Raw genomic sequence first — 13,821 nt, forward strand, 5'->3', positions numbered from 1 at the left:
AAGTAGTTTCTTGTAACTTATACAGCTACACTATTCAGCCAACAACAGTCAAGTGAAGGAATTAAAGGCGTTAGCTTGTTAGCTGCCCAAAGCTTGTTAGCATAGCATAGCTAGCTTCCTGACAAGAGTGTAGCTTCTCTCCAAAATCCAGTACAAAAGTAAAAAAAATAATAATTCAATGTACATGAGACAAATTCCGAACCCACATACATCGGACAAGATGGAAACTTCCACAGAAATTAATACGTAACAGGTTGTCAAGGCTGCGTACACAGAAAAGAGGCTTAAAGACATCAATGTAGATCTTACAGGGCAACAGAACGTTGAAAATTTGTTCATCAGAATGTAAATCTACATTCTAAACGCTGTCTCAACAAGAAAAACTGATCTATCAGTTTGCATAAATTTTTTTAAGTTATTTCAACTTAGTTATTTTAACTTTCAGCTGAGTTAATTAGCTTAAATAAACTTTAAGTTGAAATAACTTTTTAAAAAATCAATTCAAATTGTTCCATCACTTTTTCTTGTTGAGACAGCGGTTCAAGAAATGGCGAAAAACAATCCTGAATCAGTATCTAGTCCTGGATCTGTCCAAAATGTAAAGGTTTTCTTATGGCTCATGTTCCACGACTTGAATAAGTAAAAATAAATAAATAAATAAATCTTCAGAAGTTTGTCTGTCTGTTTGTTTGTTTTTAATAATCCTACAAATAGTTAAATCAACCAGTTTACACAAGTTTAAAAAAATAACCATCTTGGAGGTTAAAGGAATACCTGCTTCAAATAGTCGGCTAACTCATCTGTGCAGTTTGCTTCCAGCTAATCTTTATTGATTATGTGATCAATGAGCACCCACCGGGGGAACATTGCAGTTCTTCAGTGAGAATCCGGACACAAGGTTGGCCAACTTGGCGACTTTCGGGGGAGCGGGCATTGTGACGACACGCTTCAAATAACAGTGTTGCCTAGAGGACAAAAACATCAGAAGAAAATTAAATCGGAGAGCAATATCGTAATGAAAAATGCCTTGTTTTGAATTTACAAAATGGGACAATCGTACTATACCAACAATAATACCCGATAGATAATCAATATTTGATTAAAGGATTTCTGAATAGTTTTGAGCTGCACCTAAAAGTCCCATTTTGTAGGTTCAATTTGTGCAGCAGATCATGAATACTGTACCAATAAGTCCTGTCAGAGAAGCTTGTTTTGACGTAGGTGTAGAACTGGCAGTTGTAATCGCGGGTGCAACTCTCCTGGCATTTGTTGGCGTCATCCAACAGCACAAATTTAAAATCAGATCCTTGGAAATCTACTCCTTCCTGAGCCACCTTAACCCAGCCTGTTGGCAGAGAGTCGTGTTTACACTTACTACTAGTTTCAAACAAACTCAAGGTAATATGAGGTTTTGTGACGATTGCGACGTGGTGTCACCTGTGTCAAAAGACTAAATAAAGAGTGTCATCGGCGAAAGCAACCAAATACGAAATGTTTCAAACGTTCACGTGGTTCAATGGGCTTCATGAAATAAAGCACTCGTAGTAACGAGATTGGTTGGAAAATGTATGAGCGATTTGAAAAAACCTCCCCCATTGTCCAATTTTATTGAAGTTTGAGTTTATTCGCATGTATGAGCAAGTCCAGACCTGTAGTTGGAGTGGTACAAATACTCTGCTGCCATCCAAATGTTTTTTTAGTAATTGATTGATTAGGGATAGGGAAGCATGGGAAGAGCTGCTTGGATGGCTGCCTCTGTGAATTGTACCCAGATAAGTGACAGGAAATCAATAAATGTATTAATGAATGATTGAATTTTTAATTACTTTGTAGCAATTTTATCTTAAAAATCCGACATAAATTACATGTCCTAATTTCATTGTTTGCTTTTTTTTTTTTTCAGAATTACGTTGACATTATAATGTGGGCAAGATCGGCATGACCACTGTTGGATGAATGAAGCCCAAACACACCCACCTTGCTCTTAGTTACTAAGCTAGCTAATGCTATCAGGCTATGTAACTTGGCTCAGGAGTTTTAATTTAACATATATTTTTGTGGACTGGGTGGTGGTTGAGTTTCACAATGAACAGCTGAGATGCAGGTATTAAAGCTATGACCTGCAGATGGCCTGATTAGCCATCATCAATGTAGCTAAGGTGACCTATCTGTGGGTACTGTACTGGAGCACCAACTTTTTAAAACATTTGTTTGTACTGGTAAACATGGCATATTATTTGTAATAAAACAGCCTATTCTCATGAAAAGGTTATAGCAAAATATACAAAAAAGTAGAACAAAGCTTTTCTTTTCTTTTTTTTTTTTGTGATCCTAGGTTGTAAACATGATTATTTTTGCTGTAAAATTGGGCTTTTTAACATGGGTGTTGAGAGTGGGTGACTCCCTTTAGGAGCCAGCATCAAGTGGCCATTGAAGGACCCACAGACACTTCCACATTGGCTTCATTTCTCAGCACTGGAGGTTGTTACTCTGGCTGGAAGAACGACTGTTGAATGCTACAAGACCATAGTTACAAAAAGGTACAAGAAATTTACAAAAATGTTCTTGCATTGGGCCCAATGTGTCACCTTTCAGTGTCAGTTTTAGATTTTTGGAAAATACGTACTATTATCTAGCTTGCTGATAACCCAGACGTGACGCCTTGTTTAGCTGCGTGCACCATGTTTTCCGTGTTGCTCTTCAACTGGCAACTGAAGTTGACACTAAACACAATGGAAAAACAGCCAAAAGTTGGACCATAACAACACTGATAAAATTTTGAATATTCTGACACTATATACACAAAACGGTACCTGACATAAGAGAAGAAGGTACAGCGAGGATGAGCGGAGCACAAACTGAGACAGTGTTCAGGAGAGGCAGCAGGCAGAGTTTCGAAGGTGTCTCCTGTGATCTCAGTGCTCGGAAACAGTTTGTTCTCACATGCTGTAAAACACACAAAATACTACAGCACAAGACCACACACAACCTGGAGGTTTTGCCAATACTACAATTTTTGCACACCTTTGCCAGTGTTCGGACTTTTTATGTTGTGTGAGAACCCAGACACAACACCGGTTTTTGCATTTACTATTGGGGTCCTTGGTACAGTCCAGCTGAATTTAAGGTGACACTTATATCTGAAAATGCAAAAAGATAACACAGGTAGAAAAAGGGAGAGTACAGCAAAGACAGGTGTTTGCTTTAACTATTTTATCAGGAGGATATTATGCAGTTTTTCAGCAAGCAAGTCGTCTGATGTTTCCTGGTGTGTGTTACAGCAAACCCATGGGGATGATGATACCTTAGCAACACCCCGGTAACCGTCCTCAGTTGGCTCCCCAATGTGCATATTTTGATCGTGAAAGTGAAGTAACACACAGCAACATTGTGGAAACACCACAAACAAAGAACCAAACCCATGATGTTTATGGTGTTGAGCACTACACCACCATGAAGTCAACATGAAGCTAACCGAATCTAAAAGCTAGCTGAATGTAAACCTAACACAGTATAAATGTAAGTGAAAAGATAACTACTTACAATTAAGACTTCCCAAATATAACTAACTGGATGTAAATGTAACCACATATAAAGCTAACAGAATACAAAGGTAACTGAAAAGTTAACAGTGGCATGTTCGCTAAGCTAGCTTGGCATCTGCGGCACTAGCTTCCACAAGTGTATTAGGCACAATATGCAGTTAATTCATAATTTTTGTTTTTTGGTACTTATTAAGGCTTCCCAACTATAACTAACTAGATGTAAATGTAACCACATATAAAGCTAACAGAATATAAAGGTAACTGAAAAGATAACTAGAAGCACTGAGAGTGCAAACCTCCGCCAAGGCCATGGAGTCACTGACGCCATAACATCTACACGCCATGGAATCATTGAACCTAAAAAAGTCTAACAATGATGTTTGCTCAGTAGTAAAAAAAAAGTTTCATCTGCTGTGACTGGATAGCATGTATCCTTAGCGCTTGGCATCACAGTTTATTGCAACTTGCACCTTTCCCAGAAGCTACTGTCATCTGAGCACTGATTGCATGTGCTTATAGACAAAAACAAATAAGAGACAAAATTCAATTTATTATTCAACTAAACTGCAAATATATGAATTTTTTAACATTTATGAAACACTTCTCTAAACAAGGCCATAGGGTCACTGACCCTAAAGAGATTCCCTCCTTGGCACAGTGATCTATTTCTTTTTGTCTCTTTCTCTAAAATTGTATATAATAATCATTAGATTGTTAATATATAAACAAAAATAAATTTAAGAAATATTACAATTTGAAAAAAAATGCACCCAAACGTGATGACAGCTACAACTGCTTAATGCTAAGTTTTAACATTGAAAATGCCATAGACATGCAACCACGTTAGCATCAGGATCCGGATCGTGAACCGGATCGCCACTAAAATTTAATCACTTGTTCCTCTTGTCATTTCCAACCACTCCACAAAATTTCATCAAAATCCGTTCAAACCTTTTTGAGTTATCCTGCTGACAAACAGACAATCAGACAGACAAACAAACAAACGTGACCAAAAACATAACCTCCTTGGCGGAGGTAATTATGGCTGTGTTCGTTAAGCTAGCTTGGCGTGTCAGCACTAATAATAGCTAATACATTTGATTTATATAGCACTTTTAACAATGCTCAAAGACGCTTTATAGGTTTAAAACAAAGGAAAAAAAACTTTTAAAAATTAAAAATAAAATCACAAATTAAAACCACATCTAAAAAGATGGGTTTTAACTTGAGTCTTGAAGGTGGACAGATTGGTATAGTCATGAATCTGTTTGGGGAGAGAGTTCCAGATGAACTCAGGTTCTGTCCCGCTTGGTCCTGAGTGGCACTGCCAGTTGGTTGGCATCAAAGGAGCGGTGGCAATGGGAAGGAGTATGGCAGTGAAACATGCTAGGAAGGTAGGAGGGAACCTGATTGTTGAGGGCTTTGTATGCGAGGAGAAGTGTCATGGTCTTCCTTTGTCTGCCTCCCTGTCCTGTCTGTTTTTAACCTTGAGTGTAGTTTGTGAGTTTTTCCCCCAGATAGCGCACTCTGAGCTGAGGAACACCTGCTGCTTATCACTGCCACACACTTGACAAGCATAAGTGGCTTATCCACACACCTGATGTGCATAGCGGCTGATCAGCAGCGGGCTACTTAAACCCAGGCTTTCAGCTTATTCACTGCTGGATTCTTGGTTTTTCGATGTTCTTGCCATGAAGCCAGATTCTCTGTCTGAGATTCTGACCTCGCCTTTCCTGACACTTCCATGCGCACTGATGACGGAGCTTCCCCCCAGCTATATTCAAGGTAACGTGGCAAACTCTAATTCCCGTATTAGATGGTGTTGATTTTCCTGTTGTTCCCAGACACTATCCTGCGCGGCTTCCACATTGCATCTACTCCTGGCTCCACGGTTATCTGCACCACGTCACTTTGGAGCTGTCTGGCTCTCAGCTCCGAGCGCAAAGCTCTACCCCACTACAGTTAAGTTCCTTCATGTTCTGTGGGATTTTGTTCTCACACATTCCTGCCAGTGACTGTGCATGACTAAGAACTGTATGCAAGAAATGTTCCAAGAACTGTATGAACTCTGATATTGCACCACTAAGAACGTAAAGTCCTTTCTAAAGTTAAGTCCTGCTTAATTGGAACTGCGTCACAAGACGTGCAGCACTTGACCTCTGAAGATATTCATGAATTGTGAAAATTTCTGTTTTAAGCCTTCAGTGAACTGTGAATTGTTAAAGGTTTCCAGTGTTACGAGCGCAGTCACTCACCATCTTTCTCCTAGTTCCTGTCCTCTGCTCTGTGCGTCCCACCTGGTCCCAGCTCCAGAACGGAAACCTGCAGCACCCTAATTTCCACAGTTACGAGTGGGCTGACTCTCCACTCAGTGGGCCGTCTAACCAACACAGCATTGTCCTTTTGTTTATTGTAAATAAACCTCTTTTCGTTCATAACCAGTTCTATTCTTTGCTCTCAGCATGTAAGTCCATCACCAAGTACTGGTCCGGTTCCATCTGGACCCCTAACATAACAAGAAGGATTTTAAAATGGATCCACTGTGGGACAGGAACCCAATGAAGGTTCTTAAGAATAGGGGTGATGTGTTGATGGGAACAGGTGTAGGTGAGCAAACGAGCAGCTGAGTTTTGAATGTACTGGAATCTGAGGACTTTCGAAGATGTACCATAAAAGATGCTGTTACAGTAGTCCAACCTGGATGTAATAAAGACATGATCAGGGTTTCTGCAGCAGGAAAGGAGAGTGAGGGATGGAACGGGCAATGTTCTTGAGGTGAAAAAAGCAGTTCTAGTGATGTGATTGATGTGGTGTTCAAAAGACAGGTTGGTATCAAAGATGACTCCAAGGTTGCGGATATGAGGGGAGGGACACAGGATGGAGTTATCAACGTTGAGGCAGAAATTGTGGGTGGTGCGGGTGAGCGTTTTGGGACCGATGATGATTATTTCAAACTTGTCACAATTGAGTTTGAGAAAGTTCATTTGCATCCAAGACTTGATCTCAGTAAGCAGTTTGTAAGAGTGGAGTGAGTTGAAGCAGTGATGGATTTGGTAGAAATGTAGAGCTGGACATCGTCAGCATAACAGTGAAAACGAAAACCATGCTGACGTATGATTTAGATTGCATAAGTGTATTAAGCATAACCTTCAGTTTAGTCAGAATTGTTTGGTACTTATTTATGCTTTACTTATAAATCTGTATTGTAAAAACTGTATTTTTGATTGCCCTTTTTTCCCAGTACTGTGGTACATACAGTATTATGGTGGTGTAACCATGGTATTTTGACAGTATCATTTTATGTACCATGGTTATATCAGAGGTACCCTGCAACATACCATTGTAGTACCATAGTACTACAATGTGAATATATGAATATCTGTTGGTCTGTTTCACACTTTTTTTTTCTTATTGCACATTTTATTTTACCTGCACATTTTTTTACTATGAATTATTCGGTGTTTATTGTATATTTGTACATTCTGTACAGAGAGAGTACAGCTCAAACCAAAGTCAGATTTCTTGTATTGTTGTGGATATTTGCCAAATAAAGGCTATTGATTCTGAATTTAAGATTTCTGTTATTATGTATATTAGTGAAGAAAGTTCCACGCTTGGGGTCAGGTGTTGTTGCCTTACCTGATGTTCTGTGGTGTGAAGTCTTCATTAACAAATGTAAAGAACTGACACACGGGCTCTTGTGTGCAGATTCTTTGACATTCCTCATAATCTGGCATGAAAAGCGTTTTGTAGTCGGCTCCGGAGAAGTCCACGTTCTGGTACACCTGAGACACACAAGTTACTGGTTGCAACAGGAAAAAAAGCCACAAAAAGCAAGAGTTGGTTATGCAAACCTTCACCAAGGAAATAAAAATCATTGAAAATGTTTGAACGCTGCATACAAGGACTTGGACTGCAGGATTTGAGAGAAAATCCAGAAGTGACACCCAGCAGTGGCTTCCGATCACTGGGAATTCCAGAGCCAGTCATCTTCATGTAGCAGTAGAAGTGCCTGGTGGAGAGACAGGAAGGTTTACTGAGGTCAGCGACACATCGAGGAAGTAGGCAGAAGTCACAACCAGGGGTGCCGCCAGGGATTTCGGGCCCCATGGAAAAAAAAACCTAACTGAGCCACCCCCTATATTATTTTGTCAGTATTATAACTGTATTCGGTCCTCTCTGGGCCCCTGTCAGTCACTGGCCCCTCCAATCTTTCTCCTTATTCTCCACTTTTCGGCACCCCTGGTCACAGCTAACAATCAGTCAGTAAGGACGGAGCACAGTATAATCACAACAAATGGATTCAATTTTGGTTAATGTTGATGCAACAGATCAAAACATTATTTTTTTTCCTAATGTCATATAGATTTTGCTTCCACTTGCTGCACGCCTTAACATGTCTTGGCTTATCACAGCTAACATCATCATCACATGCATGTTGGAAATTAGGAGCAGGTGTGGTTAAAATTACATGCAACTTGAAATTAGCTGTATTTTTCAGTTTTTTCAGTTTTCAAAGCTTGGATTGTGGAAGGTAACCAGAATCCAAAACCCAAAAAGGTTGAGATTAGTGGAGGCATTATTTTAAAATCACAGATCTCATGTATGGTGTGCATGCCCAGTTTGGGGTTTACCTGTTATCGGTTGTCGAGTCGGGTCGAATAAAGGTAAAGAACTTGCAGGCGTGGTGCTCCGTGCACAGGTGACGACAATGCTCAATATCAGGAGAGTAGAATAATTGAACCATTCCTCCTATGAACTCCACATTTTCATGAAGTTCTCAATTACATGCTAGAGATGTGGGGGGGGGGGGGGGGGACTGTTTCTCGTTCTTTTATTACTGATTCTTATCTGGGTCCAGGTCACAGTGGCAGCAGAGTAAGAAGTTGAGACCAGATGTTTCCTCAACAAAATCCTTTAACTCTTCCAGGTGTTCCCAAACCAGCTGAGATATATAATCTTCAGAAACTGTCAATGGTATTCCTCAGGACCTCCAACAGTTGGATGTGCCTGGAAGATCTCCCTAGGGAGATGACCAGGGGGAATCCTCACCAGATGCCCAAGTTTAAACTCAGATACCCCATAGAGGAACCTCATTTTTTTCAACACCAACATAACAGTCAGTTAAAAGAATCTTATTTCAAATGATCTGAACACTAATATGCCACAGATGTAGAATTAAACACTGTATACGCACCTTCACAAAAAGAGAGCCCGATGAGGTAGAGGAGACCCAGTAAAATTGTACATTTGTTCATCTTCAAAACAGAGAACCAACTGATCCAAATGAAAATTGTGGTGGCAGCTCTGCAACTGCAAGTGAACCAAAAAAATGTTTGTCACAACTGATATTTGTACTTTTGCTCTGTTTGCACAACTGATTGATGCATTCAGCGACTAAATGGTATCATCTGTACAAATTACAAAGTACAAATTACATAAGCAGTATTGAAAACGGTGTTTGTAGGAGGCCAGAATGTCGATAAAATCTTGTTAATTTCACGTCTGTGAGGTCAGCCAGCAACGAAACCCATCCTTTATGCGAACAGGATTTGGATTGTGAGGAGACCGTGGTGGTTCGAGAAAAAGGAGCTTACAGTATCAACTGTGCAAACATCGAAAGCGGTGTCAACGTCAGGGTTGAAGCTGTTGTGTTTAACAGTCATCAGCGGCGAAGTCAAAAGCTGAATGCAAACAAGGTGAACATTATAGAGGTGACAAATTTTGTTGGGGAAAAGGAGGACTTCTTGTCAAATGAGTCAAACAAGCAGGCACTGATCCAGCTCATCATGGAATGAATACGACAGAAAGGCAGAAGGAGATGCCGACGTTGAGATCCCAACGGCAGTATATATATATATATATATATATATATATATATATATATATATGTGTATATATATATATATATATATATATATATATATATATATATATATATATATATACACATATATATATATACGAGGGCTGTCAATAAAGTTACGGTCCTTTTTATTTTTTTCAAAAACTATATGGATTTCATTCATATGTTTTTACGTCAGACATGCTTGAACCCTCGTGCGCATGCGTGAGTTTTTCCACGCCTGTCGGTGACGTCATTCGCCTGTGAGCACTCCTTGTGGGAGGAGTCGTCCAGCCCCTCGTCGGAATTCCTTTGTCTGAGAAGTTGCTGAGAGACTGGCGCGTTGTTTGATCAAAATTTTTTCTAAACCTGTGAGACACATCGAAGTGGACACGGTTCGAAAAATTAAGCTGGTTTTCAGTGAAAATTTTAACGGCTGATGAGAGATTTTGAGGTGATTCTGTCGCTTTAAGGACTTTTCACGGTGCGAGACGTCGCTCAGCGCTCTCAGGCAGCGTCATCAGCCTGTTTCAAGCTGAAAACCTCCACATTTCAGGCTCTATTGATCCAGGACGTCGTGAGAGAACAGAGAAGTTTCAGAAGAAGTCGGTTTCAGCATTTTATCCGGATATTCCACTGTTAAAGGAGATTTTTTTAATGAAAGACGTGCGGACGGGTCCGCGCGTCGGGACGCAGCCGCCGCGACGCTCCGCCACAGGAAAAACACCTCTGTTGAAAGCCTTAAGGACAAGTTGGAACATGTCCTGCTGTTAAACAATTTCTCATATACTCACTCCACTGAAAGCCATCAAAAGCCGCCTGGATTTTACAAATGGTTATCAACACGGAGGTGTTTTTCCTGTGCCGCCGCACCGCGTCGGCTGCGTCCCGACGCGCGGATCCGTCCGCACGTCTTTCATTAAAAAAATCTCCTTTAACAGTGGAATATCCGGATAAAATGCTGAAACCGACTTCTTCTGAAACTTCTCTGTTCTCTCACGACGTCCTGGATCAATAGAGCCTGAAATGTGGAGGTTTTCAGCTTGAACAGGTTGATGACGCTGCCTGAGAGCGCAGCGCGACGTCTCGCACCGTGAAAAGTCCTTAAAGCGACAGAATCACCTCAAAATCTCTCATCAGCTGTTAAAATTTTCACTGAAAACCAGCTTAATTTTTCGAACCGTGTCCACTTCGATGTGTCTCACAGGTTTAGAAAAAGTTTTGATCAAACAAAGCGCCAGTCTCTCAGCAACTTCTCAGACAAAGGAATTCCGACGAGGGGCTGGACGACTCCTCCCACAAGGAGTGCTCATAGGCGAATGACGTCACCGACAGGCGTGGAAAAACTCACGCATGCGCACGAGGGTTCAAGCATGTCTGACGTAAAAACATATGAATGAAATCCATATAGTTTTTAAAAAAAATAAAAAGGACCGTTACTTTATTGACAGCCCTCGTATATATATACATACATATATATATATATACATACATATATATACATACATATATATACATACATATATATATACATACATATATATACATACATATATATATATATATATACATACATACATACATATATATACGAGGTCTGTCCATAAAGTATAGGTCCTTTATATTTTTTTCAAAAACTATATGGATTTCATTCATATGTTTTTACGTCAGACATGCTTGAACCCTCGTGCGCATGCGTGAGTTTTTCCAAGCCTGTCGGTGACGTCATTCGTCTGTGAGCACTCCTTGTGGGAGGAGTCGTCCAGCCCCTCGTCGGAATTCCTTTGTCTGAGAAGTTGCTGAGAGACTGGCGCGTTGTTTGATCAAAATTTTTTCTAAACCTGTGAGACACATCGAAGTGGACATGGTTCGAAAAATTAAGCTGGTTTTCGGTAAAAATTTTAACAGCTGATGAGAGATTTTGAGGTGAGACTGTCGCTTTAAGGACTTTTCACGGTGCGAGACGTCGCGCAACGCTCTCAGGCAGCGTCATCAGCCTGTTTCAAGCTGAAAACCTCCACATTTCAGGCTCTATTGATCCAGGACGTCATGAGAGAACAGAGAAGTTTCAGAAGAAGTCGGTTTCAGCATTTTATCCGGATATTCCACTGTTAAAGGAGATTTTTTTAAATGAAAGACGTGCGGGCAGATTGCAGCGTCGGCTCGCAGCCGCCGCGACGCTCCACCACAGGAAAAACACCTCCGTTGGAAGCCTTAAGGACAAGTTGGAACATGTCCAGCTGTTAAACAATTTCTCATATACTCACTCCACTGAAAGCCATCAAAAGCCGCCTGGATTTTACAAATGGTTATCAACACGGAGGTGTTTTTCCTGTGCCGCCGCACCGCGTCGGCTGCGTCCCGACGCGTGGACCCGTCCGCACGTCTTTCATTAAAAAAATGTCCTTTAACAGTGGAATATCCGGATAAAATGCTGAAACCGACTTCTTCTGAAACTTCTCTGTTCTCTCACGACGTCCTGGATCAATAGAGCCTGAAATGTGGAGGTTTTAAGCTTGAAACAGGCTGATGACGCCGCCTGAGAGCGTTGCGCGATGTCTCGCACCGTGAAAAGTCCTTAAAGCGACAGTCTCACCTCAAAATCTCTCATCAGCTGTTAAAATTTTTACCGAAAACCAGCTTAATTTTTCGAACCGTGTCCACTTCGATGTGTCTCACAGGTTTAGAAAAAATTTTGATCAAACAAAGCGCCAGTCTCTCAGCAACTTCTCAGACAAAGGAATTCCGACGAGGGGCTGGACGACTCCTCCCACAAGGAGTGCTGACAGACGAATGACGTCACCGACAGGCGTGGAAAAACGCACGCATGCGCACGAGGGTTCAAGCATGTCTGACGTAAAAACATATGAATGAAATCCATATAGTTTTTGAAAAAAATAAAAAGGACCTATACTTTACGGACAGCCCTCGTATATATATATATATATATATATATATATATATATATATATATATATATATATATATATATATATATATATATATATATACACACACACACACACACACACACAGTGGGGAAAATAAGTATTTGAACACCCTGCGGTTTTGCAAGTTCTCGCACTTAGAAATCATGGAGGGGTCTGAAATTTTCATCTTAGGTGCATGTCCACTGTGAGAGACATAATGTAAAAAAAAAAAAAAAAAAAATCCAGAAATCACAATTATTTTTAAAATAATTTATTTGTATGTTACTGCTGCAAATAAGTATTTGACCCCCTACCAACCAGCAAGAATTCTGTCTCACACAGACTTGTTTTCTGCTTTATTCTGTGAAGAGACTCGACGACCACCAACGATGACCCAGGAGAGCTACTGTGCTGACAGGGACTGCCATAAATCCACCCCTGATGATGTGTGGACCCATGGAGCGCCGTCTGTTGGGACATGCTGATCGTGTAAATGGCCGTGCCTTCAATGGGGACTGGCAGCACCCTGGAGAACGTGGTGGACTCTGATGAACTGGGATGTTCGGAGATGTCATAAAAATCAGAACTGTCAACTGATGAACCCTATTGTGTTCCATTTCAGGAGTCAATATTCTTTACTGCTTGATTGTTTGGACAATCGGTTCACATGAACACTGGACTTTATGAATAACTAGATGTTTCACTGCATCTTCTCTGTTTTCCATGTTTGACAGTTATTTGTTGTGCTTTGGTTTACAGTAGTGTTCAGAATAATAGTAGTACTATGTGACTAAAAAGATTAATCCAGGTTTTGAGTGTATTTCTTATTGTTACATGGGAAACAATGTACCAGTAGATTCAGTAGATTCTCCCAAATCCAACAAGACCAAGCATTCATGATATGCACACTCTTAAGGCTATGAAATTGGGTTATTAGTAAAAAAAAAAAAAGTAGAAAAGGGGGTGTTCACAATAATAGTAGCATCTGCTGTTGACGCTACAAACTCAAAACTATTATGTTCAAACTGCTTTTTTAGCAATCCTGTGAATCACTAAACTATTATTTAGTTGTATAACCACAGTTTGTCATGATTTCTTCACATCTGCGAGGCATGGAGTCAACCAAATTGTGGCACCTTTCAGCTGTTATTCTTTAACAACATTCCACAATTCATTCACATTTCTTGGTTTTGCTTCAGAAACAGCTTTTTTTGATGTCACCCCAGAAGTTCTCAATTGGATTTAGGTCCGGGGATTGGGCAGGCCACTCCAAAACATTAATTTTGTTGGTTTGGAACCAAGATTTTGCTTGTTTACTAGTGTGCTTGGGGTCATTGTCTTGTTGAAACACCCATTTCAAGGGCATGTCCTCTTCAGCATAAGGCAACATGACCTCTTCAAGTATTTTGACATATCCAAACTGATCCATGATACCTGGTATGTGATATATAGGCCCAACACCATAGTAGGAGAAACATGCCCATATCATGATGCTTGCATC

The 13,821-nt window shown here is 40.4% G+C and overlaps 1 protein-coding gene across 1 annotated transcript; it reads right to left on the reverse strand.

Moving 5' to 3' along the window:
- Window positions 1–841: 841 nt before the first annotated feature.
- On the reverse strand, window positions 842–8,292 carry LOC117501523 (coagulation factor XI-like). The gene is made up of 7 exons (XM_034160414.1): window positions 8,180–8,292; window positions 7,454–7,557; window positions 7,185–7,347; window positions 3,025–3,140; window positions 2,814–2,946; window positions 1,186–1,377; window positions 842–965 (listed from the first exon to the last, which is right to left on the reverse strand). Exons 1-7 carry the CDS (start codon window positions 8,290–8,292, stop codon window positions 842–844), a joined length of 945 nt encoding a protein of 314 aa, XP_034016305.1.
- Window positions 8,293–13,821: the final 5,529 nt, after the last annotated feature.

The sequence above is a fragment of the Thalassophryne amazonica genome, chromosome 20 (genome assembly GCF_902500255.1).
Source record: "Thalassophryne amazonica chromosome 20, fThaAma1.1, whole genome shotgun sequence".
NCBI classification, from domain to species: Eukaryota; Metazoa; Chordata; class Actinopteri; order Batrachoidiformes; family Batrachoididae; genus Thalassophryne; species Thalassophryne amazonica.

Coding starts and splice junctions, on each gene's coding strand:
- LOC117501523 (XM_034160414.1), bottom strand. CDS start 8,292: ATGGTTCAATTATTCTACTCTCCTGATATTGAGCATTGTCGTCACCTG. Junction 7,558..8,179: donor GACTCGACAACCGATAACAG/GTAAACCCCAAA, acceptor TCTCTCCACCAG/GCACTTCTACTGCTACATGA. Junction 966..1,185: donor TTCTCTGACAGGACTTATTG/GTACAGTATTCA, acceptor TTTGTCCTCTAG/GCAACACTGTTATTTGAAGC.